Source organism: Lathamus discolor, chromosome W (assembly GCF_037157495.1).
Source record: "Lathamus discolor isolate bLatDis1 chromosome W, bLatDis1.hap1, whole genome shotgun sequence".
Lineage (NCBI taxonomy): Eukaryota > Metazoa > Chordata > Aves > Psittaciformes > Psittacidae > Lathamus > Lathamus discolor.
In genome coordinates this window covers 640,333-663,611 of record NC_088908.1, presented here as the reverse complement: position 1 = coordinate 663,611, position 23,279 = coordinate 640,333, and the positions used below count along the sequence as shown (strand labels likewise).

Here is a 23,279-nt window from a genome sequence, read left to right as displayed (position 1 = left end):
AGCGAGGGCAGGGGGAGGCGGCGGCCATTTTAGGTCAGGGTAGCAGGGCTGCGGCGCGGCGGCCATGCTGGGCTGAGGGGAAGGAGGAGCGGCGGGATCGGCAGGAGGCCATTCCCGGCTTCGGGAGCGCGGCGGAGCTGTGGCCGCGATGAGCTCTACAACCTCGGCGTTTCCGAGCCCCGAGTGACGGGGGGGGGGGAAGCGGAGGCGCCGCGCCCGCGGGTGGAAGCCGCCGCCAGGCGCTGAGGTAAATCCTTAAGGCGGGATGAAATCCATCTTCTTCCCCACGTCCTGGCGCTGGGGAACGGCTGGAAAAGGGACGAATGAGCTGTAACCCACGGGTAACCGCCATGCTGCCGGTACCGGAGCCCTCCGGGGCCACGGCGCTGCTCATTGCGGGCCGGTGCCGGTGTCCCCCCCCCTCAGCCGGGCTGGGGCAGGGAAGCCATTGAGCCCCGGATCGCCTCAGCCCCGCCGGCCGGTTGCCATGGCGATGCCGCCTGCCGTCAGTCAGCACGGCGCGGAGGGGTGGGGGGGGGGGGGGGGGGCGGGTTTTACGACAGCGCCGCCGGCATCACGACAGCCGGCGGCGGTTGACGGCCCCCGCCTGAGGCGCCGGCGGTAGGGACCGCCGGTAACGGGAGGTAACGGGGGGCTCTCTGTTAACGGGAGGGATCCAAGGACGGGAACAAGCCCTGGCAGGGGTTAAATGGCGTCTAAGGGGGGGGGGGGGTTTGGCCTGCGGGCCTTGTGGTGGGGTTCCTGCCGTGAGGGGGGGGCTGAGCTGGGGGAGGCGGATGGGCTGCGTGTGGCTGTGAGGGCTTGAAAGGGGAAGGAAGGGCTCGGTGTAACCGCTAAAGGCAATGGAGGGGCTCGGTGTAACCGCTAAAGGTAATGGAGGGGCTCGGTGTAACCGCTAAAGGCAATGGAGGGGCTCGGTGTAACCGCTAAAGGTAATGGAGGGGCTCGGTGTAACCGCTAAAGGCAATGGAGGGGCTCGGTTTAACCCTTAAAAGCAATGGAGGGGCTCGGTTTAACCCTTAAAGGCAATGGAGGGGCTCGGTTTAACCCTTAAAGGGGAAGGAAGGGCTCGGTTTAACCCTTAAAGGCAATGGAGGGGCTCGGTTTAACCCTTAAAGGCAATGGAGGGGCTCGGTTTAACCCTTAAAGGCAATGGAAAGGCTCGGTTTAGCCCTCAAAGGCGATGGAAGGGCTTGGTTTAACCCTTAAAGGCAATGGAGGGGCTCGGTTTAACCCTTAAAGGCAACGGAGGGGCTCGGTTTAACCCTTAAAGGCAATGGAAGGGCTCGGTTTAACCCTTAAAGGCAATGGAAGGGCTCGGTTTAACCTTTAAAGGCAATGGAGGGGCGCGGTTTAACCCTTAAAGGCAATGGAAGGGCTCGGTTTAACCCTTAAAGGCAATGGAGGGGCGCGGTTTAACCCTTAAAGGCAATGGAAGGGCTCGGTTTAACCCTTAAAGGCAATGGAGGGGCTCGGTTTAACACTTAAAGGCGATGGAAAAGCTTCTCCATCAGCTAATTCCTTTCCCATTCCCATTGGGAACGCGATGGGAGCGGAGGCTGCACTGGGAAGGCTTTGCCGCAGCCCCATCCCTTTATGTTGCGGTTGCTGGAGTGTGTAAGGGCCCATGCCAGCTGGGTGGCAGTGGGAATTCCAGGCTGTCGGAATTCCCGGCTGGGATGCAGCACCGCCATCCGGAGGCGGACGGATCCGCTTAGGAATACAGCGGCCCGATGGGATGAGGCTTAACGGGAGTGAAGTGGGATCCGATGGGAAGGAGCGAGGCAAGCATCGATCCCACTGGAGCCCGCGGGGTGCCAAGCGGGAAAGCCGTGCTATATCCCTGTTTCCACGTGGCTCCGAGAGGAAGGGATTATGGGATGCGTTCGGAACGCTTCCCTGCCCGCGTTGGGAATGGGGCTCCGTCGGTGATGCAAGCCGCCATCGATCGCTGCCAGGCAGGCAGGCAGCGTTGGGCCCATCCCCGCCGCTCCCGAGGGATAGAGCATCCTTCCCAACGGCAGGAATTCCGCTCCCATGAGCTCCTGGCGCTTCCCGAAGCTCTTGCGGAAGGCGGGCAGGTGCCGGGCTCCGAGGCCGGAAGGCGAAAGGTACTTGATCCGTGGCGCTTCCCAAAGGCTTGCCGGGAAGCATCCCTTGGGATAGCTCCAATCCTTTCAAGCAAGGGGGGGGTTTTCCGGGAGAAAAGCTTGGGAATGGGAATAGCTCTTGGTGTGCCAGTGTTTTCCCTGCGTGGAAACAGCGAGGAGCCCATGGCTAAACCCGTATAGAAAGGTGTCCCATAGCTTCCCTTGGGAATGCCGCGTTTCCAGCGCTGCTTTCCGGCCTAGCTTGGGATCGTATCCCAGAGGATCCAAGCAGCGAGCCCAGCGCCTTTGGGCAGCGTTGCTCCTGGCTTTGGGATGCCTTTGGGATCCAAGGGGCTGCGTGAGCCCCATTGGAAGGCTGGGCTATTCCCGGCTCTGCTCCCTTCCCTTTTCCCCCCCCTCCCGTTTTTCCATGTCCGTTATCCGGGTCGATTGCCCAGCCTGCAGGGCTTGCTCGGGCAGGAGTCAGGGATGCTGGGACCTTCGTTGCCCTGGAAGCGGCAGGAATTCAGGCCTCAATCCCACTGTTTGGAAGCGGAAGAGGCCAGGTTCATGGAAAAGCCCCAAGGCGAGCTTATGGGGCAGCGGGGGGCTGCGGGTGCCTTTCCTTGGATGGATCCTCATGGAATGATTTGGGTTGAAGGGGCCTTGGAGCTCGCTTAGATCCCATGGGATACCTGCCCTAGGCCCGGCTGCCTTGGGCATTCCAGGCATGGGGCAGGCCCGGCTTCAGCCCATCCCAATATCCCAGCGCCTTCCCTGTATCCCATCTAACCCAGCCGGCCGCCATTCCCGTTATCCCATCCCTCCTCATGGATTCTCCCTGTCCCCGCAGCCCACCGAGCGGGATGGCCGGGAACAGCCTGGTGCTGCCCATCGTGCTATGGGGCCGCCGGGCCCCCACGCACTGCATCTCCAGCTTGCTCCTTATGGAAGACGTGCCCATGGTGGTCACGGGCTGCCACGACGGGCAGATCTGCCTCTGGGACCTGGCTCCGGACCTGCAGGTGAGGGAAAACCGGGAGAATCCCGCTTTTCCAGCCCTTTGGATGGAAGCGCCTTTCCGGTGGCCTTTTCCAGCTGCGCGGCGGTGGCGGCGAAATCCATCCCATAGGGAATGTCGCAGCTTCAACCTAAAGGGGGGGGGGGGTGCAGATGGATTCCCGGGATCCGTTATCCCATGCCAGGGAAATGAATGGGAATACCGCCTTCGCCCTCGTGCCGCAAAGAGCTTGGAACGGAGCGGGATGGACCCGCAGAACAAGCCAGGTTTATGGCCAGCTTCCCATTGGATAGAGGAATTCCTTTATCCCGGATACCCAAAGAGCGAGTGGTTCCCCCCCCCCTCACTTCCCAAATCCCACTGGGATGGTGGATTTAAGCAGGAAAAGGGGCAGGAAGCCGCTGGCTCCTTATCCCAAGGGCCATAGGCTGAGTGCGGCGCACTGATTTCGCATCTATAGGCGACGGTGGCTGCGTAGGAGACATTTAACCTCCTCTGCCTAAGGGATAAGCGTATCCATCCCATAATAGCAGCCCGGCCAAGCTCTTCCACGGGTCTCTATGTTGTCTCCGTCGATCCCTGTGTCCCGGGCTCCTTGGGTGTATATCCATAGGGATCCAGACCCACGGATGCTGCGTTCAGGCCCTGCGTTTGCCTTCTCCTCCTAGGTGAACCCCAGGGCCCTGCTCTTTGGCCACTCTGCCTCCATCACTTGCTTGGCCAAGGCCGGCGACAAGCAGCACATCGTGAGTGCCTCGGAGAGCGGGTGAGTTCCCTATGGATTTCCCCCTCTCCGGGCCTTTTCCAGCCGGGAATGTCATCCCGTGCCGGTCTTCGTCCTCATGCTCTTCTCCTGCCCGTCCTCTGCCTTAAGGCGGGCGCTTTAGGAGGCGGCTGTGTCAGAGCCCTTGTTTTAACACTGGCATTCCCAAAGGCAGGAATGCTGCCCCTAGGATGTAAGCGGGAGTCGGGAATAACCCGTTAGCAAGAGCTTCCAGGTAGAGGTGCAGGGGAAAGGGCCTTAAAGGACATCCCTACCCCATGGGGCAGGGATTGGGACTGGATCCCAAGCTCCCTTCCCACCGGAGCCAGCGTTATCCCATGAGGAATGCCGCCATCCAGCCCCTCCACGCCTTCTCCCCCTTTCCCCGCTGCAGGGAGATGTGCCTCTGGGATGTCAACGACGGCAGGTGCATCGAGTTCACCAAGCTGGCCTGCACGCACACGGGCATCCAGGTGAGCGCCTGGGGCTGGGATCCCTATGGAATGCTTCCCAAGGGAAGCGGGAATGCCGCGGCGGCGCTGGCAATCCCGGCTTTTCCCCCGCAGTTCTACCAGTTCAGCGTCGGATCCCAACGGGAAGGGAGGCTCTTATGCCACGGGCACTATCCCGAAATCCTCGTCGTGGATGCTACCAGCCTGGAAGTGCTTTATTCCTTGTTATCCAAGATCTCTCCCGACTGGATCAGCGCCATGACCGTCCTTCGATCCCATAGGACACAAGGTAAGGAGCCGCCGGAATCCCCTCCCCAAACGGGGCTGCCAGTAACAGGGGCTCGGAAGCGACTGAGCCCGAAGGTGCCTTCCATCCCATTCCATGATTCCGGGAAGGAATGCTGCCTCGGGATTTACCCCCCTCCTCGCTTGCTCTTCCGCAGAGGACACGGTGGTGGCCGTTTCCGTGACTGGCATCCTGAAAGTCTGGATCATCACCTCGGAAGCGGGCCGCATGCAGGTCAGGAAAAGCCGCCGCATCCGTGCCATTCCTGCTGTCGGGAATGCCGCACTCCCGCTGGATCCTCTCCTTCCAGCCCCCTCGTGGTGGGGTAGTGGGCTTGCCTTCCCTCTTGGCCGGCTGAACGCGGAATGCCGGCGTTTCCCTATCCCGATTCGTCGCCTTGCCAGCGGAATTCCCAACTTTTCCCTTGATTTCATCGGGAAAACTCCGCTTTCTTCCTTGTTCCGCCTAATAATTGGTGTTAATACCTAGCTAGGGGTGCCCCCCCTCAGGTATGGGTGCCCCCACTGAGATATGGGTGCCCCCCCTCAGGTATGGGTGCCCCACTGAGATATGGGTGCCCCCACTCAGCTATGGGTGCCCCCCCTCATGTATGGGTGCTGCCACTGAGATATGGGTGCCCCACTCGGCTATGGGTGCTCCCACTCAGCTATGGGTGCTCCACTGAGATATGGGTGCCCGCACTGAGATATGGCTGCCCTACTCAGCTATAGGTGCCCCACTGAGATATGGGTGCTCCCACTGAGATATGGGTGCCCCCACTCACCTATGGGTGCCCCACTGAGATATGGGTGCTCCCACTGAGATATGGGTGCCCCCACTCACCTATGGGTGCCCCACTGAGATATGGGTGCCCCCACTCACCTATGGGTGCCCCACTTGGCTATGGGTGCTCCCACTGAGATATGGGTGCCCCACTGAGATATGGGTGCCCTACTCAGCTATAGGTGCTCCCACTGAGATATGGGTGTCCCCACTCACCTATGGGTGCCCACTGAGATATGGGTGCCCCCACTCACCTATGGGTGCCCACTGAGATATGGGTGCCCCCACTCACCTATGGGTGCTGCCACTGAGATATGGGTGCCCCCACTCAGGTATGGGTGCCCCCACTGAGATATGGGTGCCCCACTTGGCTATGGGTGCTCCCACTCAGCTATGGGTGCTCCACTGAGATATGGGTGCCCCACTTGGCTATGGGTGCTCCCACTAAGATATGGGTGCCCCCACTCACCTATGGGTGCCCCACTCGGCTATGGGTGCTCCCACTCAGCTATGGGTGCCCACTGAGATATGGGTGCCCCCTCACCTATGGGTGCCCCCCCTCAGGTATGGGTGCCCCCCTCACCTCTGGGCGCCCCCCCCCCATTCCCCCTTCTTTCCAAGCCCCATTCCTCCCCGACGGCCTCTTGCCCCGCATCCCTCGGGACTCCGGCATTCCGAAGGGATCGCGGTCCAGCCGGCCGCTCCCCGGGCCGAGCTCTCCCTCGGGGCACCGTATTCCCACTGGGAATGCCGTGGGCCCTTTGCTCCTAGGCCACGGGCCCGCTCTTCGAAGAGGAATCCAAGCCCGTCTCGTGCCAGCACTGCCAGAGCATCTCCTCCTGTCCCTTCCTGCCCGGCTCCTTGCTGGTCGTGTGCTCCAAGGCCTGGCGGGTACGTGCGCGCCATCCCATGGGATGCTCCGGAGTGGGGGGGGGGGGGGGGATCCCCTTCTCCCGAGGCTCATCCCGACGGAGCAGCTCCGGTGTTTCCTCGGTAGGTGTTCGACGCCGCCGACTATTCCCTGCTCTGCTCCGTGCCCAGCGAGAGGCAACGGGCCTGGAGCGGCGGCGAATTCCTTGGAGCCGATGGGATCGTCGTGTGGAGCGAAGAGGGCCGGAGCTTCATCTATCGGTTACCGGCCAGGTAGGGAAAGGAGGCGGCATTCCCGGGAATAACCGGGCAGGGATAGCGAGGCACCGAACGGATCCCATGGGAGCTGTGGGTGCAGCGCCGTGGCCTTTTCCCCTTGGAAAACGGCAGGATGGGAGCGGATCCGTGCGGGAATGCCTTGGTGGGGTTCGCTCTTGGAGCCTTGGCCGTAGCATTCCATAGGTGGACGCTGACGGCCTCTTTTCCCGTTTTTCCTTGTCCTGCATCCCAGCTGCCTCCCGGCCAGCGCCTCCTTCCGTAGCGACGTTGGGAAAGCCATGGAAAACTCCGTCCCCCCTTGCCTGGTCGCCGTGGTGGACAGAGCAGGGCAAGAGGTAGGAGCGCCGCGCTTTGGGATGGCTCCGTTTCCTCGAGGATTCCTAGGAAAAGCGACCTGTATCCCTGTTAATTCCCTTTTCCAGGAGCTCCTCATCTGCCCCCCTGTCACTCGCTTCTTCTCTGCCCAAAAGCCTTCGGCTTCCGGGCTCCTCATCCAAGGCGACTCTTCGGGAAGGCTTTCCCTTTGGAGCATCCCGGCTTCCCTGGAGCAAGGGAGCCGTGCGGAAGGTATCCGCGGCTTCCCGAATTCCGGGCTTAAAAAAGGGAGGGCGCAAGGGGGGTAGGGGGGGATAGGCATGGATCGGGAGAGAAGCCTCATAGGGAGCAATGGGGATGCTCCATCCACCGGGAGCCCCCCATCCCTATGGAGCACAACGGGGATATCCCTGCGGGATGAGGAGCGGCATCCTGTGTGTTAACCCTGCCTCTCTCCCTTCATCCCTTTGCTGCAGGCCTCCAGCCCACCACTTCCCTATCCCTGCAGGAAGCCTTTGACAGGCTGAGGCCTCATCCGGCCGGGATCATCGACCAACTGAGCTCGATCCCGAACTTCCCGGAGCCCCTCAAGGTGACGGCCAGCGTTTACATCCCGAGCCACGGGCGCCTGGTGTGCGGGCGCGAGGACGGCAGCATCGTCATCGTGCCGGCCACGCAGACGGCCACCGTGCAGCTCCTGCAGGGAGAGCACATGCTCCGCAGGGGTACGGAAGCCAGGCGGGAATGCCGGGAATGCCGGCGCTGCAGCAAGCCGGGGGGGGGGGGGGCTATGGAAAACGGCCCGCTCCGGCCGTGAGCGTTAAGGTTCTTCCCTATCCAAAGCGTTCCGTCATGAAGGAATGGGATAGGTAGAAAAAGCTGGGAAAAGAGCCTAAGGAAACCTTCAAGCGGCTCCCAGCGCTTTGGGAGCTGGAAAAGGGGCTTTGCGCTTGGGAATGTCGGGCTGGGATAATTGGGAATGGCTTCAAGCTCTTGGGAGATGGGATCGGAGGCAGGAGTGAGCCGTGCCTGCAGACCCTTTGGGATGGGGCTCCGGGAAGCGGAAGGGGCTCCCATCCCGCTGGGAAGCTGCTGCACGCGTGGATCCGTCTCCTTCACCTCCTTGGAAGCGCTTGGGAATGCTTTGGGATGGGGCAGGATGGGTTGGCTTCCGTGAGTCCCTAGCGTTCAGAGCAGCCCGGCCTAGTGGAAAGGGTCCCCATTGGAATTCCATGAGCTCCGCATCCCTTCCATCCTCTTTGGCGCCCCAAACTCCGCGCTGCTTGCATTCCGACGTCGTTTCCCCGTCCATCCCGGTGGGATTGGGTTGTGATGGAAGTTCCCTGACCTCATTCCCGGTCTCTTTTCCCTTTTCCTTCCCCGTTATCCCAGGTTGGCCGCCCCACCGCACGCTGCGAGGCCATCGCACCAAGATCACCTGCCTGCTGTATCCCCATCAGGTGGCGGCGCGCTACGACCGCAGCTCCCTGCTTTCGGGAGCCGTGGATTTCTCCGTTATCCTATGGGATATCTTCTCCGGAGAGATGAAGCATCTCTTCCTCGTGCACGGCGGCGAGATCACCCAACTGCTGGTGCCCCCCGATAACTGCAGCGTGAGTCAGCTGCCAGCACCCCCCCACCACCCCCCCCCCCCCCTTCAAATCCCTTGGGAATGCTGGAAGGATCCAGCTCGGATGCCCGGGAAGGAGGAATGTATTCCATAGGGAAAATGGGAATGGGGCGGCCGCTCCATCACAGGCCTTGAGGAGCTCGCAGGCCCCTTCCAAGCCAAGAGCTTGGACCCGAGTGCCTTTCGCCATGGATTGGGCTCCTCAAGCAGCTTCCGGGGCCTCTTCCCGCTGCTCCGGCGAGGAAAACGGGATGCAAATCCCACCTTTCCTTCTGCCTCATCCTGACGGCTTCTTCTCCTGCCTTCTCCTAGGCCAGGGTCCAGCACTGCGTCTGCTCGGTGGCCAGCGACCACTCGGTGGGCTTGCTGAGCCTGCGTGAGAAGAAGTGCGTCATGTTGGCATCCCGGCACCTCTTCCCCATCCAAGTGATCAAGTGGCGGCCTTCCGAGGACTACCTGGTGGTGGGATGCGCCGACGGCTCCGTCTACGTCTGGCAGATGGATACAGGTGAGGGAAAAGGGAAGCGGGGTGGTGGCCGTCGGATGCCATCCCAACGGGAGATCCCGTAGGAAGCGGACGTTCCCCATGGCTTCCGTCCTCATCCTCTTCCTCCTCATCCCAGGAGCTCTGGACCGCTGCGTGATGGGAATAACGGCCGTGGAGATCCTGAACGCCTGCGACGAGGCCGTGCCGGCCGCCGTGGAGGCCCTGAGCCACGCCGCTGTCAACCTCAAGCAGGCCATGACCAGGAGGAGCTTGGCCGCCCTCAAGAACGTGGCCCACCAGAAGCTCCAGACGCTGGCCACCAACCTCCTGGCTTCCGAAGCGTCCGAGAAGGTGAGCTGGGCACGCAGGGAATTCCCGTCCGCTGGAATTCCAGGCCGAAGCTGAAGGGAAAAGGGGGAGCGAAGCCGTGAAGAGCTGGTGTTCTTCACCCCAAAGATGCTGTTCTTCACCCTAAAGATGCTGTTCTTCACCCTAAAGCTGGTGTTCTTCACCCTAAAGCTGGTGTTCTTCACCCCAAAGATGCTGTTCTTCACCCTAAAGATGATGTTCTTCACCTAAAGCTGGTGTTCTTCACCCTAAAGCTGGTGTTCTTCACCCCAAAGCTGGTGTTCTTCACCCCAAAGCTGGTGTTCTTCACCCTAAAGCTGGTGTTCTTCACCCTAAAGCTGGTGTTCTTCACCCTAAAGCTGGTGTTCTTCACCCTAAAGCTGGTGTTCTTCACCCTATAGCAGGTGTTCTTCACCCCAAAGCTGGTGTTCTTAATCTAAAGTTGGTGTTCTTCACCCTATAGCAGGTGTTCTTCACCCTATAGCAGGTGTTCTTCACCCCAAAGCTGGTGTTCTTCACCCCAGAGCTGGTGTTCTTCACCCTATAGCTGGTGTTCTTCACCCTAAAGCTGCTGTTCTTCATCTAAAGCTGCTGTTCTTCACCCTATAGCAGGTGTTCTTCACCCTAAAGATGCTGTTCTTCACCCTATAGCAGGTGTTCTTCACCCTAAAGATGCTGTTCTTCACCCTATAGCAGGTGTTCTTCACCCTAAAGCTGGTGTTCTTCACCCCAAAGCTGGTGTTCTTCACCCTAAAGCTGGTGTTCTTCACCCTAAAGCTGCTGTTTTTCATCTAAAGCTGGTGTTCTTCACCCAAAGCTGGTGTTCTTCACCCTATAGCAGGTGTTCTTCACCCTATAGCTGGTGTTCTTCACCCTATAGCTGGTGTTCTTCACCTAAAGCTGGTGTTCTTCACCCTATAGCAGGTGTTCTTCACCCTATAGCAGGTGTTCTTCACCCTATAGCAGGTGTTCTTCACCCTATAGCTGCTGTTCTTCACCTAAAGCCGCTGTTTCCCCCCTCAACCTGCTTTTCCTGCTTTTTCTCCAGGGGGATTTACCCAAGTACTCCCACCATTCCCTGACGGTGCAGGCCATCAAGACGAACGGGACGGATCCCGACATCCACGTGCTCTTCTTCGACGTGGAGGCCCTCATCATCCAACTGCTGAGCGAGGAGGCTTCCCGAGCCACCGGCTCCTTGGCTTCTCCCGAGAGCTTCCCGAAAGATTCCAGAAGCTTGGATAAAGGAGGCTCCTTCCTGGCGAGCAAAAGAGCCGCCGTCCTCTTGCAGCAGGTGAAGGAGACCATCAAGGAGAACATCAAAGAGCATCTCCTGGATGAGGAAGAGGAGGAGGAAGACTCCCGGAGGCCAAAGAGGAACGACGGCGATCCCGAATATCGCTCCAGCAAATCCAAGCCTTTAACTCTCCTGGAATCCAACCTGACCATGGATACAGCCAAGCTCTTCATGTCCTGCCTCCACGCTTGGGGCCTCAATTCCAGCCTGGATGAGCTCTGCTTGGAGCGTTTGGGAATGCTGAAGCCCCACTGCTCCGTGTCCTTCGGGCTCCTCTCCAGAGGCGCCCACATGTCCCTCATGCTCCCGGGTTACAACCAAGCTCTCGGGAAGGGCTCCCGGGATAAGGAGGAATCCGTAGGGAAAGCATCCGCTCCGGAAGGCTTCGGGAAGGGCACCTACGGAGTATCCCGGGCCGTGACCACGCAGCATCTCCTCTCCGTCATCTCCTTGGCCAACACGCTCATGAGCATGACCAACGCCACCTTCATCGGGGAGCACATGAAGAAAGGGCCCGCCAGGTAGGGAGCCCGCTCGGAGCCAGGCGCGATGCCGACTTGCATTCCATACCTTTGGAATCACGGAATGCTCGGCTTGGAAAAGACCCCGAGCGCATCCCCCCCCTTCCAAGCCGCCGGGCAATGCCTTGCCCTGAAGGAGTAGTTCGAGATGAGCTTTTCCCCCCCACCACTTCCCGATGCTTTGCTGGGAATGGGAGCTGGAATCTTCCCCTCGGAGCTGCTTTTCTCCCTGTGCTTTTCCTGCCTTTATCCCCTTTTTTCCTTCTCCTTTTCCCGGTTGCTCTTCAGGCCACCCAGACCAGGCACTCCTGAGACCTCGCGAGCCAAAGCTCCCTGTGCCATTGCAGGCCAAGGACAAATCAAACAAGGTAAAAAGCCGGGCCCTGGCAACGTTTGCTATCGCGTTTGATATCAAATCCGATAGCAAAGAGCATTCCTAACCCCCCCTCCGGAGGCCTGGAGCAGCCGGGAGATGCTCCAAGAGGGATTCGCACCTCTTGGAAAGGGGGGGGACCAGCTTTCGAGGCTGTAAATCCGCCTCCGTAGTGGGACATCCCAAAGGAGCCTTGCTTTACCGCGGCCTGTCATTCCCGAAGGCAGGAAGAGCGTGGGATGGATAGAGAAGGGATGCGCGTAGGCCTCACCGTGGCGGAGGTCCCGGCTCCGAGCCCTTGGGAATGGCGTTATTCCCACCTCCTCCGCTGGGTACCGCAGGCTGGGCTTCTCCTTCCCCAGTGGGCTTCAGCTGCTGCTCCCCTCACTTTGCCTCCTCTCTTTCTTCTCTTTCTCTTCCTGTCTCTCCCTTGGGAAGTCAATCCCGCTGCTCCTTCGGGTGCCGAAGCTGCTCCCGGTGCTTCCGACGCTGCTCCTCCTTTCCATCCCTGTTTCCTAGTCAATGAAGGTATTCCGGGCCTCCCTTTCCGCCTTGCCTTCAGCCTCCCACCTACTGCCCATAGGGAGGGGATAAAGGGGGGGGGGGGGGGGGGGAGGAAGAGGAGGAGATGGCTCGGACTGGCTGGAAAAGGCCTGGAAGCTCCGTCCGCTTCCGATAGGGAAAGCAGGAGCCTGGCCTGGAAAGGATGCTCTCGTAACCCTGGTGTAAACTACTCGGGGTCCAGAGGGGGACTTGGGTCTTTGTATAATCGGGGGCTTGAAGAGCATGGGGAGTAGGGGGGTTGTGCCCCACAAGTGGTCCAGCCCCCCCTCAGCGTAACCCCTTTGTAGCGCCTTAAGGCAGAACGGGGATGCTACCAGTAGGAAGTATGCATTGGGTATCCATAGGGATTCCTAGGAGTAAATCCTTCTTCCAAGCATCGAACATGGAATCTGCTCAGGTTGGAGCCCTGGAGGGAAGTTCTTTAAGGTAAAACAGGGATGCTACTAGTAGGAAGTATGCATTGGGTATCCATAGGGATTCCTAGGAGTAAATCCTTCTTCCAAGCATCGAACATGGAATCAGCTCCGGTTGGAGCTCCAGAGGGAAGCTCCTGGAGGTAAAACAGGGATACTGCCAGTAGGAAGTATGCATTGGGTATCCATAGGGATTCCTAGGAGTAACTCCTTCTTCCAAGCCTCTTCCATGGACTCGGGCCTGGTCGGATCCGCGCAGGGTCGGAGTAGGAGTGGAGTAAGGACGTTGGAGGCAGGTTGAGGGGGCAAGCCAGGAGGCAAACCCTTGCCAACAGCGCGTAAAACCCATCCCGCGTTGGGATTGAGGGCCTTTTAGGCCACGGCATTCCCGAAAGGAATCCGAACGGGATAGCCGAGCAGGCTAGGACAAGCGCCCCTCAACCGGCTCGGTGGGCAACGGAAGCCGCGGGGCCTTGGGAGGTTTGCGCCCTGCTCATCCCGTGGCTTTTCCTTTGGGATGCGCGGCGGCAGGATGGAGCCAGCTGGCTGCGATGCACTGCGTGATGCTCCCCGACCTGCTGGGCCTCGAGAGATTCCGACCTCCTCTCCTGGAGATGCTGGCGCGGAGGTGGCAGGATCGCTGCTTGGAGGTGATGCCCCCCCCTTTCCCTTTATCCAATGGGAAGCCCCAACTTCCTCCTCCTCCTTTAGGTCGCATCCCGACTGCTGTTCCCCTGGCTCCTATGGGATTTTCCTTTGGAGCTGATGGCATGGCTCCTCTTGGCTCTGCAGGTGAGAGAAGCGGCCCAGGCCCTGCTGCTTGCCGAGCTGCGGAGGATGGAGCAAGCAGGGAGGAAGGAAACCATCGACGCTTGGGCTCCTTACCTCCCCCAGCACATGGACAGCGTCCTATCCCGTGAGTCAGGAGCCGGGATGAATCCCTCGGGAAAAGCCCCCCCCCTCCCCAAGGCATTCCGCATGGAAGCACGCCAACCCCTCGCACCCCTTCTGTCAGAGCACGGGGCCCAACGTGGCCTTGAGCCCTGCCTGTGGATGAGCTTTAAGATCCCTTCCGAGCCATTCCATGATCCCAAGCGCCATGGAATGACTCAGCCGGCTCAATAGACCGAGGATTCCCTGGAAAACAGGGATCGGGGAGGGGAAGAAAAGGGTTTTCCTACTGATTCCAAAGGTGTTCCTTGGCTCTTGCAGCTGGAGTAGCCACAGAAGCCATGCAGACGGGCAGCGCCAGCCCGGATCCTTTGGGAACAGAAGCCAAGGTCCAGGAGGAGGAGCATGACCTGGCTGACGACGACATTCCAGCAGGTGGGCATCATCCGTGGGGAGCCCGGCGGGTTTGGGGAGCCGGCCGCTGAGCCAAGGCTCTGGATCCCTATGGAATGGCACGGCTCGGATAGGACCTTTCAGACCCTCTGGGTCCAATTCCCAATGTTGTGCTCCAAGAGGTCTTGCAAACCCACGCAATTCCTATCAGGAAGTGACCTCGGGATGCCTTTTCCGCGCTGCTTTAGGCACGGCAAGAGGAAAATCCCTCGGGATTAGAGGTGTTGGAGCCCAGCATCCTCCAGGCTGAGCTCCGAAGGTTCCTATTGCTCGGCCTGCGCAGCGAGGCTGGTACCCGGTGGCCATGAGGAGTTTTCCCTGCATTCCCTTCATCCGTGGGTTTCATCCATCCCTGTTTCAAGGATCCCTCGGCCATCGGAGCATCCCGAGGAGCTCCCAAATGGGAAGGACTTGGAATGCCGGGCGAGGAAAAAGCCTCCATGGAGGCCTTAGGGCAGCTCGCAGTGCCTAAAGATGCTCCAGGAAACCGGGAATGCGGGCTTTAGGGGAAGGATGCAGGGCTAGGAATGCCGTTTGCCCACTGAGCATCCCGATGCAGTGCTTCCTTGCTCCTTCCCCTCTGGAGCACAAGAGGGAGCTGTGGATACGGGAAGGAGCCATGGGGTTGGAATTCTCCTATATCCCCACCAAACTCCGCAGTGCTTTTGTCCTTCTCTTTCCCACCTCCAGCTCTTGGAGCTCATTACTTTTCCATTGGGAATGGGGGTGATGAGCCATCCTATCAAGAGGACGGATCCGTGTGCATCCCCATGCGTGAGGAGACGCCAAATGATCCGGCAGGAAAAGCTCCTTCCATAGAGCTTTTCCTTACTAAAAGCTCCCACAAGCTGGCGGTTTATATGGAGAGCATCCGTAGGAAGTTAGTGATGGCATTCCAGCGGCATTCCAGCGGCATTCCAGCTAAAAGGTGTCCTGCTCTAAGTGGAAGGCATCCTAAGTAAGGTCTTTCCCAATCCAACCCATTCCAGGAGGCAGCACTTCCCATTGTGCTGCTGGAAGTCAAAGCGGGAGGCAGGGTGCTGAGTGGAAGGATGCATCCTTTGGGATGCAGTGCAGGGTTGACTTCCAAGGAAAAGCAGGAGGAGGGGGAATGGCTGCTCCCAGGCTTTAATTCCCTACTGGAAGCAGCACCCACGTTCCCTCTTCCCGTTTTCCTCGGTGCCTCTCCCGTTGATCCGTATCCCGGCATTCCCTGCTCCAGCGTCTGCTCCCTGCACGCTCGGATCCAAATCCGTAAGGCAGAGCTGTGCTCAGCCAGGCTGGGGAACGGGATACAGGGAGCTCAGGGCAGGATTTCTCGTGTCATTCCCGAACGACTGGGATACAGTGGGAGCAGGAGCACCTGGCCATAGGTGTTGAGGCGATTCCTGCAGACAGGAATCCTGGAGCAGCTCCCATAGGTTTTTCCGGCCATGTGGTGCCTCCTCACGCACTTCAAACTCCATTGGTTCTGTGGAATCCATATGGATATCCAGTCTATGTGGATAATAGATGGGGATATCCATTCTGTATGGATAACAGATAGGGATATGGAGATATACATATGGATAATAGATATGGATATCCGTTCTATATGGATAACAGATAGGGATATGGATATATATATATGGATCATAGATATGGATATCCGTTCTATATGGATAACAGATAGGGATATGGATATATATATATGGATCATAGATATGGATATCCGTTCTGTATGGCTAATAGATATGGATATCCATTCTATATGGATAATAGATATGGATATGGATATATATATGGCTAATAGATATGGATATCCATTCTATATGGGTAATAGGTATGGATATGGGTATATATATGGATAATAGGTATGGATATCCATTCTATATGGATAATAGGGATATCCATTCTATATGGGTAATATATATGGATATATACATGGATAATTGATATGGATATCCATTCTATATGGATAATAGGGATATCCATTCTATATAGATAATATATATGGATATGGATATATATATGGATAATAGATAGGGATATCCATTCTATATGGGTAATATACATGGATATGGATATGGATATCCATTCTATATGGAGAATAGATAGGGATATCCGTTCTATATGGAGAATATATATGGATATATATATGGATAATAGATATGGATATCCATTCTATATGGATAATAGATAGGGATATCCATTCTATATGGGTAATATATATGGATATGGGTATATATATGGATAATAGATATGGATATCCATTCTATATGGATAATAGATAGGGATATCCGTTCTATATGGATAATAGATAGGGATATCCATTCTGTAAGAGTAATAGATATGGATATCCAGTCTGTATGGATAATAGATAGGGATATCCGTTCTATATGGATAATAGATAGGGATATCCATTCTGTAAGAGTAATAGATATGGATATCCAGTCTGTATGGATAATAGATAGGGATATCCGTTCTATATGGATAATAGATAGGGATATCCATTCTATATGGGTAATAGATAGGGATATCCATTCTGTATGGATAATACACATGGATAGCTCCTACTAGGATGGGAGTGAGGATGATGGAGGAGCGGCTGTCCCTATGTGTGGCACGGGCTGAGCTCAAAGGTCCCTGCAATCCAAACCAGTCAGGCAGCATTGGACCCGCGCAGAATTCCATGGCTTTTCCGACAAGGCAACAACCGCCCCGGCGCCATTCCCAACCTCCATCCCTTCCTTCCCGTTGCAGGTTACCTGCCCCAGCTCAAGAAGGTCTCCACGTCCTATGAGGAGAGGAGGAAGCAAGCCACAGCCATTGTCCTGTTGGGAGTCATCGGGGCCGAGTTCGGAGCCGAGATCGAACCTCCCAAACTCCTCACTCGGCCCCGGAGCTCCAGCCAGATTCCCGAAGGATTTGGCTTGACCAGCGGGGGAGCCAACTATTCCCTGGCGAGGCACACGTGTGAGTATCCCAAAGGATGGGAGCAAGGGGAAGGCACCAGAGGGATCTTAGAGCAGCTTCCGGGGCCCCAGGCAGCTGCGGGAGGAGCATTCCCACTGCGTTCGCTATGGAAAGTGGGAATTTCACTGTGGTTTCATAGGCGGCAAGGGATAAAGAGCCCGGATCCGAGGCCGGCCTAACCCCCTTCGTGTGTCTTCCTCTCTGCAGCGCAGCAAGAGCCGTTCTATTCCGAGTAAATGAGGTTTCGATCCCACTTTATCCCACTTTAAGGAGAAAGGCCAGCTGGAGACTGGCTGAAATCCATCCTTCTCCTGCGCCTGGAATTGCATTAGGGCGCCGTAGCGAGTCATACGTTATCCCAAATCCGTTTATAATGGAGCAGGGAAGCAGCGAGCCAATAGGAGTCTGCTCCTCAGAGGCCATTAAACCGCCTTCTCTCCCGATTAATAAGCGTAATCCCATTAAATCCCGGGATTTATTCCCAGCTGCGTGACGGAATGCGCTCAAAACGCAGCTGCTTCCATGGAAACCAGCAGCATTCCATCCCGAGGAGCCGCCTTTACCCAGGTTTTCTCCTGGTCCGCGTGCATTCCTTAAGGAATTCGGGCAAGCCGTGAGCTGCGGGACAGCACTGGATCCATGGATTTAAGCCAGGAAAAGGGAGATTGGGATGGGATTAGCTGGGATAGTGGGAAGATGCTCTTAGACCACGAAGCCAAGCGGTGGGTGCGAGCAGGGTCCTGCTGGGGGGGCTGAGGCCACCCATTCCCAAATCCCGCTCCGTGGAATAGACTTGGAAGTTGAAGGCCAGGATGTCCGCATCCCAAACCCGCTTTTCCAGGACTCTGGAAAAGTCTCTTCCCTCCTTTTACCGTGATGATGTGTTTAGGGCCTTAACTAAGCTTAGTTGATGGCGTTGCCAAAGGCAAGTCCTTCCCGGATGGAGATGTCCGGGAATGAGGAGGGAATGACATGGATCACCTTCCTCTTCCTCCTTAGCGTAGCTTACACCAGGCGGGATGCAGCGCCGGGAGAATCCCGATGGATTAGGAGATGCTTGAGCTCGGTGGCCATGGGAGCTCCATGACATCGATCCCCCCCCCCCAACCCCATTCCATCGGGAATTCCCTGGAGGCTCCCACCTTTTCCCCTTTCTCCCAGGCAAGGCGCTGACGTTCCTGCTGCTGCAGGCGCCCAGCGCCAAGCTGCCGGCGCACAGCACCATCCGCAGGACCGCCACCGACCTCATCGGCCGCGGCTTCACCGTCTGGGAGCCCTACATGGACGTCTCCGCCGTGCTCATGGGCCTGCTGGAGCTCTGCGCCGAGGCCGACAAGCACTTGGCCAAGTAAGTGGAACCCGGCATTCCGGGCGTTGGGAATGCCGTTGGGCTCCTGCGGCTCCAGGGCGACCTTGGTGGAAGGGGGCAAGCACGGCCCTGGTGCTGGGCCAGGCCTTGGGTACCAAGCGTCGCCTCCAACCTGGCCTTGGAGGATGGGGTATGCCCAGCATCGCCTTCCGACCCATTCCGGTGTCCCATAGGGAAGAACTTCCCAAGATCCCATCTCCCCCAGGTTAAAGTCATTCCATTGAAGTCTGCTTGGAAGGGTTGGAATGGATGTGGTGAGGTTCTCCCTTCAATGCTCCTCCTCCTCATCCTCAGCATCATCCCAGGGCTGCCACTCCGGTGCTGGTCCAGGCCTTGGGTACCACCCATCCCTTCCAACCCATTCCAATGTCCCATCCATGTCATAGGGAAAACTTCCCAAGATCCCATCCTCTGCAGGTTAAAGCCATTCCCCTGAGGGTTGGAATGGATGTGGTGAGGTTCTCCCTTCAATGCTCCTCCTCCTCTTCTTCATCCTCATCCTCAGCATCACCCCAGGGCTGCCACACCAGTGCTGGTCCAGCGCTTGGGTACCACCCATCCCTTCCAACCCATTCCAATGTCCCCATTCCCATCATAGGGAAGAACTTCCCAAGATCCCATCCTCTCCAGGTAATGGATGTGATCAGGTTCTCCCTTCAATGCTCCTCCTCCTCTTCTTCATCCCCTCCTCAGCATCACGCCGGGGCTGCCCCTGAGCCCGGCTGCTGACTCGGCCCGCTCGGCGCGCCACGCTCTGGCCCTCATCGCCACCGCCAGGCCCCCGGCCTTCATCACCACCATCGCCAAGGAGGTGAGGGGGGGCCCCCAAGCTCCTTTTCCCTTGGGATCCGCGCTCCGACCTCCCTCCTTTCCCTTCCTGCCCGAGGGATGGGGCAGCTCCTGGCGTTGGGAAGCTCATCCGGACCCTCTTGGCCTCGCTCCTGTGTCGTAGGTGCACAGGCACACGGCCCTGGCGGCCAACGCTCAATCCCAGCCCAACATCCACACGTCCACCCTGGCCAGGGCCAAAGGGGAGATCCTGAGGGTCCTGGAGATCCTCATCGAGAAGATGCCCACCGACGTGGTGGATCTGCTGGTGGAGGTGAGCTTTTCCTTAGGGATCGGGGAGCGCCAGCGCCGTTGCCCTCCGGAGCTATGGAATGACGCGGCCTCGTCTCTCGCAGGTGATGGACATCATCATGTATTGCCTCGAAGGCTCCTTAGTCAAGAAGAAAGGGCTTCAGGAATGCTTCCCGGCCATCTGCAGGTGAGCTCTTCCGTCGGGAATGCCGTCTGGGCTGGAAAGGACCTGGAGAGCATCCAATTGGATAGGGCCCCCAAGCTGGGAAGAGCCAGCGGCCCAGGCCAGGTTGGATGGGGCTGGGAGCGAGCTGCTCTAGTGCAAGGGGTCCCTGTTGGAATCGGATGAGCTTTAAGCTCTTTCCCAACCCAAAGCAGGCTTGGATTCCTGGAGTCTCCGGCAGGCTATTCCCATCATCCGGGCGGGCCCCATCCCACCAGCTTCCCTGTATCCCGGTGTTCCTTCCAGGTTCTACATGGTGAGCTATTACGAGCGGAGCCACAGGATAGCGGTGGGAGCTCGCCATGGGTCGGTGGCCCTCTATGACATCCGCACTGGGAAGTGCCAGGTAATCCATGGAATTCCAGACCTTTATCCCTGGAAGCTGGGGGAAGAGCAGTGAGCTCATGCTGGATGATGCTCTTATGGAAGCTCAATACAGGAACTAGGGACGGCTCGCATCTCTTAGCTTGGCGTCTGGATCTTCATGGAATGCTGTGTATCTCCTTTATAGCTCACTTCCCAAAGAGATCCCGGTTTTCTGTCTCCTTTTCCAACTCGATCCCTTTTCTCTAGCTCGGATTCCAAATGTATTCCCTCTTTTCCACCTCATGCTTCCCAAACCCCTCTCTTTCGCCTCCCATTCCCCACTATTCCAATGGCACTTGGGTCCTGCCTCTCCCTCCTATTAAATAACGCAGCATTCCCACTCAGTGCTCGGTATTCCCAATGCTTGGCATCCACCAAAGCTGGGATTCCTGTGTTTTTCCAGCCGCTGTGGCCTTCCCATGGAGGTCTGGATTTGCCCTTCACCTGGGAGCATCCGGGGCCTCGCTCTTTAGCTCTCTATGGATCCATTGCCTCCAGCTCCTGCTTTTGCCACAGCAGCATTCCCAAGGAAACGCTTCCTGCTGCACGGCTCTGGAAGCCATTGGATCGGGATGGAGAGCACAGTGGGGTTAAATAGGGGCCCTACGGTGGGTGGGTGCCGTATAGGGGCCCCCGTTGCCCTTTTCCATAGGGATGCGCTCGAAAGGAGCCTTCCACCTTGTAGCTGCCGCTCCGGAGCTCAGAGCGGGAGCGCTGGGCCACATTCCATGTTCTTTCCCTCTCTTCCCAGACTATCCATGGCCACAAAGGCCCCATAACTGCAGTGGCTTTTGCTCCCGATGGCCGGTACCTGGCCACCTACTCCAACTCCGACAGCCACCTCTGCTTCTGGCAGGTAAGGTGGGATCCGTCGGGATGAGCATGGACACCTGCAACAGGTTGGAGGTGGGAGCGGGTCCAGGATGGAGATGGGACTTGCTCCGTGTTGGAGATGGGAGCAGGTCCAGGATGGAGATGGGAGCAGCTCCGTGTTGGAAGTGGGAGCGGGTCCATGTTGGAGATGGGAGCAGCTCCGTGTTGGAGATGGGAGCAGCTCCATATTGGAGATGGGAGCAGATCCAGGATGGAGATGGGAGCAGCTCCGTGCTGGAGATGGGAGCAGCTCCAGGTTGGAGATGGGAGCAGCTCCGTGTTGGAGATGGGAGCAGGTCCAGGATGGAAGTGGGAGCGGGTCCAGGTTGGAGATGGGGGCAGCTCCGTGTTGGAGATGGGAGCAGCTCCAGGTTGGAGATGGGAGCAGGTCCAGGTTGGAGATGGGAGCAGGTCCAGGTTGGAGATGGGGGCAGCTCCGTGTTGGAGATGGGAGCAGATCCAGGATGGAGATGGGAGCGGGTCCAGGATGGAGATGGGAGCAGCTCCGTGTTGGAGATGGGAGCAGCTCCAGGTTGGAGATGGGAGCAGGTCCATGTTGGAGATGGGAGCAGGTCCATGTTGGAGATGGGAGCAGGTCCAGGATGGAGATGGGAGCAGCTCCGTGTTGGAGATGGGAGCAGCTCCATGCTGGAGATGGGAGCAGCTCCATGTTGGAGATGGGAGCAGCTCCAGGTTGGAGATGGGAGCAGGTCCAGGTTGGAGATGGGAGCAGGTCCAGGTTGGAGATGGGAGCAGGTCCAGGTTGGAGATGGGAGCAGCTCCGTGTTGGAGATGGGAGCAGCTCCATGTTGGAGATGGGAGCAGCTCCAGGTTGGAGATGGGAGCAGCTCCAGGTTGGAGATGGGAGCAGCTCCAGGTTGGAGATGGGAGCAGCTCCAGGTTGGAGATGGGAGCAGCTCCAGGTTGGAGATGGGAGCAGCTCCAGGTTGGAGATGGGAGCAGCTCCATGTTGGAGATGGGAGCAGCTCCAGGTTGGAGATGGGAGCAGGTCCAGGATGGAGATGGGGGCAGCTCCGTGTTGGAGATGGGAGCAGCTCCAGGATGGAGATGGGAGCGGGTCCAGGATGGAGATGGGAGCAGCTCCGTGTTGGAGATGGGAGCAGCTCCGTGTTGGAGATGGGAGCAGCTCCAGGTTGGAGATGGGAGCAGGTCCAGGATGGAGATGGGGGCAGCTCCGTGTTGGAGATGGGAGCAGGTCCAGGATGGAGATGGGAGCAGGTCCAGGATGGAGATGGGAGCAGCTCCAGGTTGGAGATGGGAGCAGCTCCATGTTGGAGATGGGAGCAGCTCCATGTTGGAGATGGGAGCAGCTCCAGGTTGGAGATGGGAGCAGCTCCAGGTTGGAGATGGGAGCAGCTCCAGGTTGGAGATGGGAGCAGCTCCAGGTTGGAGATGGGAGCGGGTCCAGGTTGGAGATGGGAGCGGGTCCAGGTTGGAGATGGGAGCGGGTCCAGGTTGGAGATGGGAGCGGGTCCAGGTTGGAGATGGGAGCGGGTCCAGGTTGGAGATGGGAGCGGGTCCAGGTTGGAGATGGGAGCGGGTCCATGTTGGAGATGGGAGCAGCTCCAGGTTGGAGATGGGAGCAGCTCCAGGTTGGAGATGGGAGCAGCTCCAGGTTGGAGATGGGAGCAGGTCCAGGTTGGAGATGGGAGCGGGTCCAGGTTGGAGATGGGAGCGGGTCCAGGTTGGAGATGGGAGCGGGTCCATGTTGGAGATGGGAGCAGCTCCGTGTTGGAGATGGGAGCAGCTCCAGGTTGGAGATGGGAGCAGGTCCATGTTGGAGATGGGAGCAGGTCCAGGATGGAGATGGGAGCAGCTCCAGGTTGGAGATGGGAGCAGATCCAGGATGGAGATGGGAGCAGGTCCAGGATGGAGATGGGACTTGCTCCATGTTGGAGATGGGAGCAGGTCCAGGTTGGAAGTGGGAGCGGGTCCGTGCTGGCGACGAGGGTCTCCGGAAGCCATGCGCCCGCCGCCTTTCCCTTGCCGACCCTTGCAGATGAACACCTCTCTCCTGGGAAGCATTGGAATGCTGAACTCGGCCCCCCAGCTCCGCTGCATCAAAACCTTCCAGGTCCCCCCCGTGCAGCCGGCGTCGCCCGGCTCCCACAACGCCCTCAAGCTGGCCCGCCTCATCTGGACTTCCAACAGGAATGTCATCCTCATGGCGCACGATGGCAAGGAGCATCGCTTCATGGTCTAAGGTAAAGCCCCGGCCTTCCTTCCTGCCCGGTTTTCCAGCCTTGCCGACGCTCTCCCAACGCTTCCTGCTCTTCCCGTTGCAGGCCGATGGATGGCGGAGCGCGCTCCTTGGAACGCTGCAGCCGAAGGCAGGGATCGGCGCCGCGCCGGGCGCGAGGAGCCCATCCCAACGTCTTTCCCGCATGGATTTCCTTGGGAGCCTCTTCCCAGCCGCTCCGAAGGATTCCCGTTGGCCTGGGCTTTGGAATGATGGTGGCGGGAGGAGCTCCTTGCCTTGGGATGGGAAGAGCCGCAGTTGGGTCGGCGATTCCGATCCAAAGGGAATGTTCCCTT

At 58.3% G+C, this 23,279-nt stretch overlaps 1 protein-coding gene and 1 long non-coding RNA gene across 6 annotated transcripts; both read left to right on the top strand.

The window, feature by feature from the left end:
- Positions 1 to 25: 25 nt before the first annotated feature.
- On the top strand, positions 26 to 23,279 carry LOC136004488 (WD repeat-containing protein 7-like). Of its 5 annotated transcripts, none has more exons than XM_065661020.1 (29): positions 26 to 247; positions 2,965 to 3,136; positions 3,801 to 3,898; positions 4,290 to 4,368; positions 4,462 to 4,636; positions 4,791 to 4,867; positions 6,188 to 6,307; positions 6,414 to 6,559; positions 6,798 to 6,900; positions 6,988 to 7,132; positions 7,357 to 7,605; positions 8,273 to 8,493; positions 8,823 to 9,018; positions 9,134 to 9,348; positions 10,394 to 11,163; positions 11,452 to 11,531; positions 11,975 to 12,064; positions 13,045 to 13,163; positions 13,306 to 13,429; positions 13,726 to 13,839; positions 16,600 to 16,812; positions 17,974 to 18,160; positions 18,875 to 18,992; positions 19,134 to 19,283; positions 19,366 to 19,448; positions 19,731 to 19,830; positions 20,602 to 20,706; positions 22,744 to 22,948; positions 23,030 to 23,279. In XM_065661020.1, exons 2-28 carry the CDS (start codon positions 2,978 to 2,980, stop codon positions 22,945 to 22,947), a joined length of 4,440 nt encoding a protein of 1,479 aa, XP_065517092.1. In that variant the 5' UTR covers positions 26 to 247; positions 2,965 to 2,977; the 3' UTR covers position 22,948; positions 23,030 to 23,279. The 5 variants fall into 5 exon arrangements, with proteins under 5 accessions (XP_065517092.1, XP_065517093.1, XP_065517090.1 ...); XM_065661021.1 differs by lacking the exon at positions 26 to 247 and adding an exon at positions 594 to 644; XM_065661018.1 differs by lacking the exon at positions 26 to 247 and adding an exon at positions 1,946 to 2,132 and having other exon boundaries at positions 6,394 to 6,559; positions 7,389 to 7,605.
- LOC136004489 (uncharacterized) lies at positions 21,313 to 22,690 on the top strand. Its single transcript, XR_010608488.1, has 3 exons — positions 21,313 to 22,037; positions 22,245 to 22,267; positions 22,659 to 22,690. It is a non-coding gene; the product is annotated as an uncharacterized LOC136004489 (long non-coding RNA).

Bases quoted from the DNA above. Each gene is read 5' to 3' on its own strand.
- LOC136004488 (XM_065661017.1), top strand. From the start codon at position 2,059: ATGAGCTCCTGGCGCTTCCCGAAGCTCTTGCGGAAGGCGGGCAGGTGC. The intron at 7,133-7,356 runs GTATCCGCGGCT...CCTTTGCTGCAG, and splicing joins GCAAGGGAGCCGTGCGGAAG to GCCTCCAGCCCACCACTTCC. The intron at 7,606-8,272 runs GTACGGAAGCCA...CCGTTATCCCAG, and splicing joins AGAGCACATGCTCCGCAGGG to GTTGGCCGCCCCACCGCACG.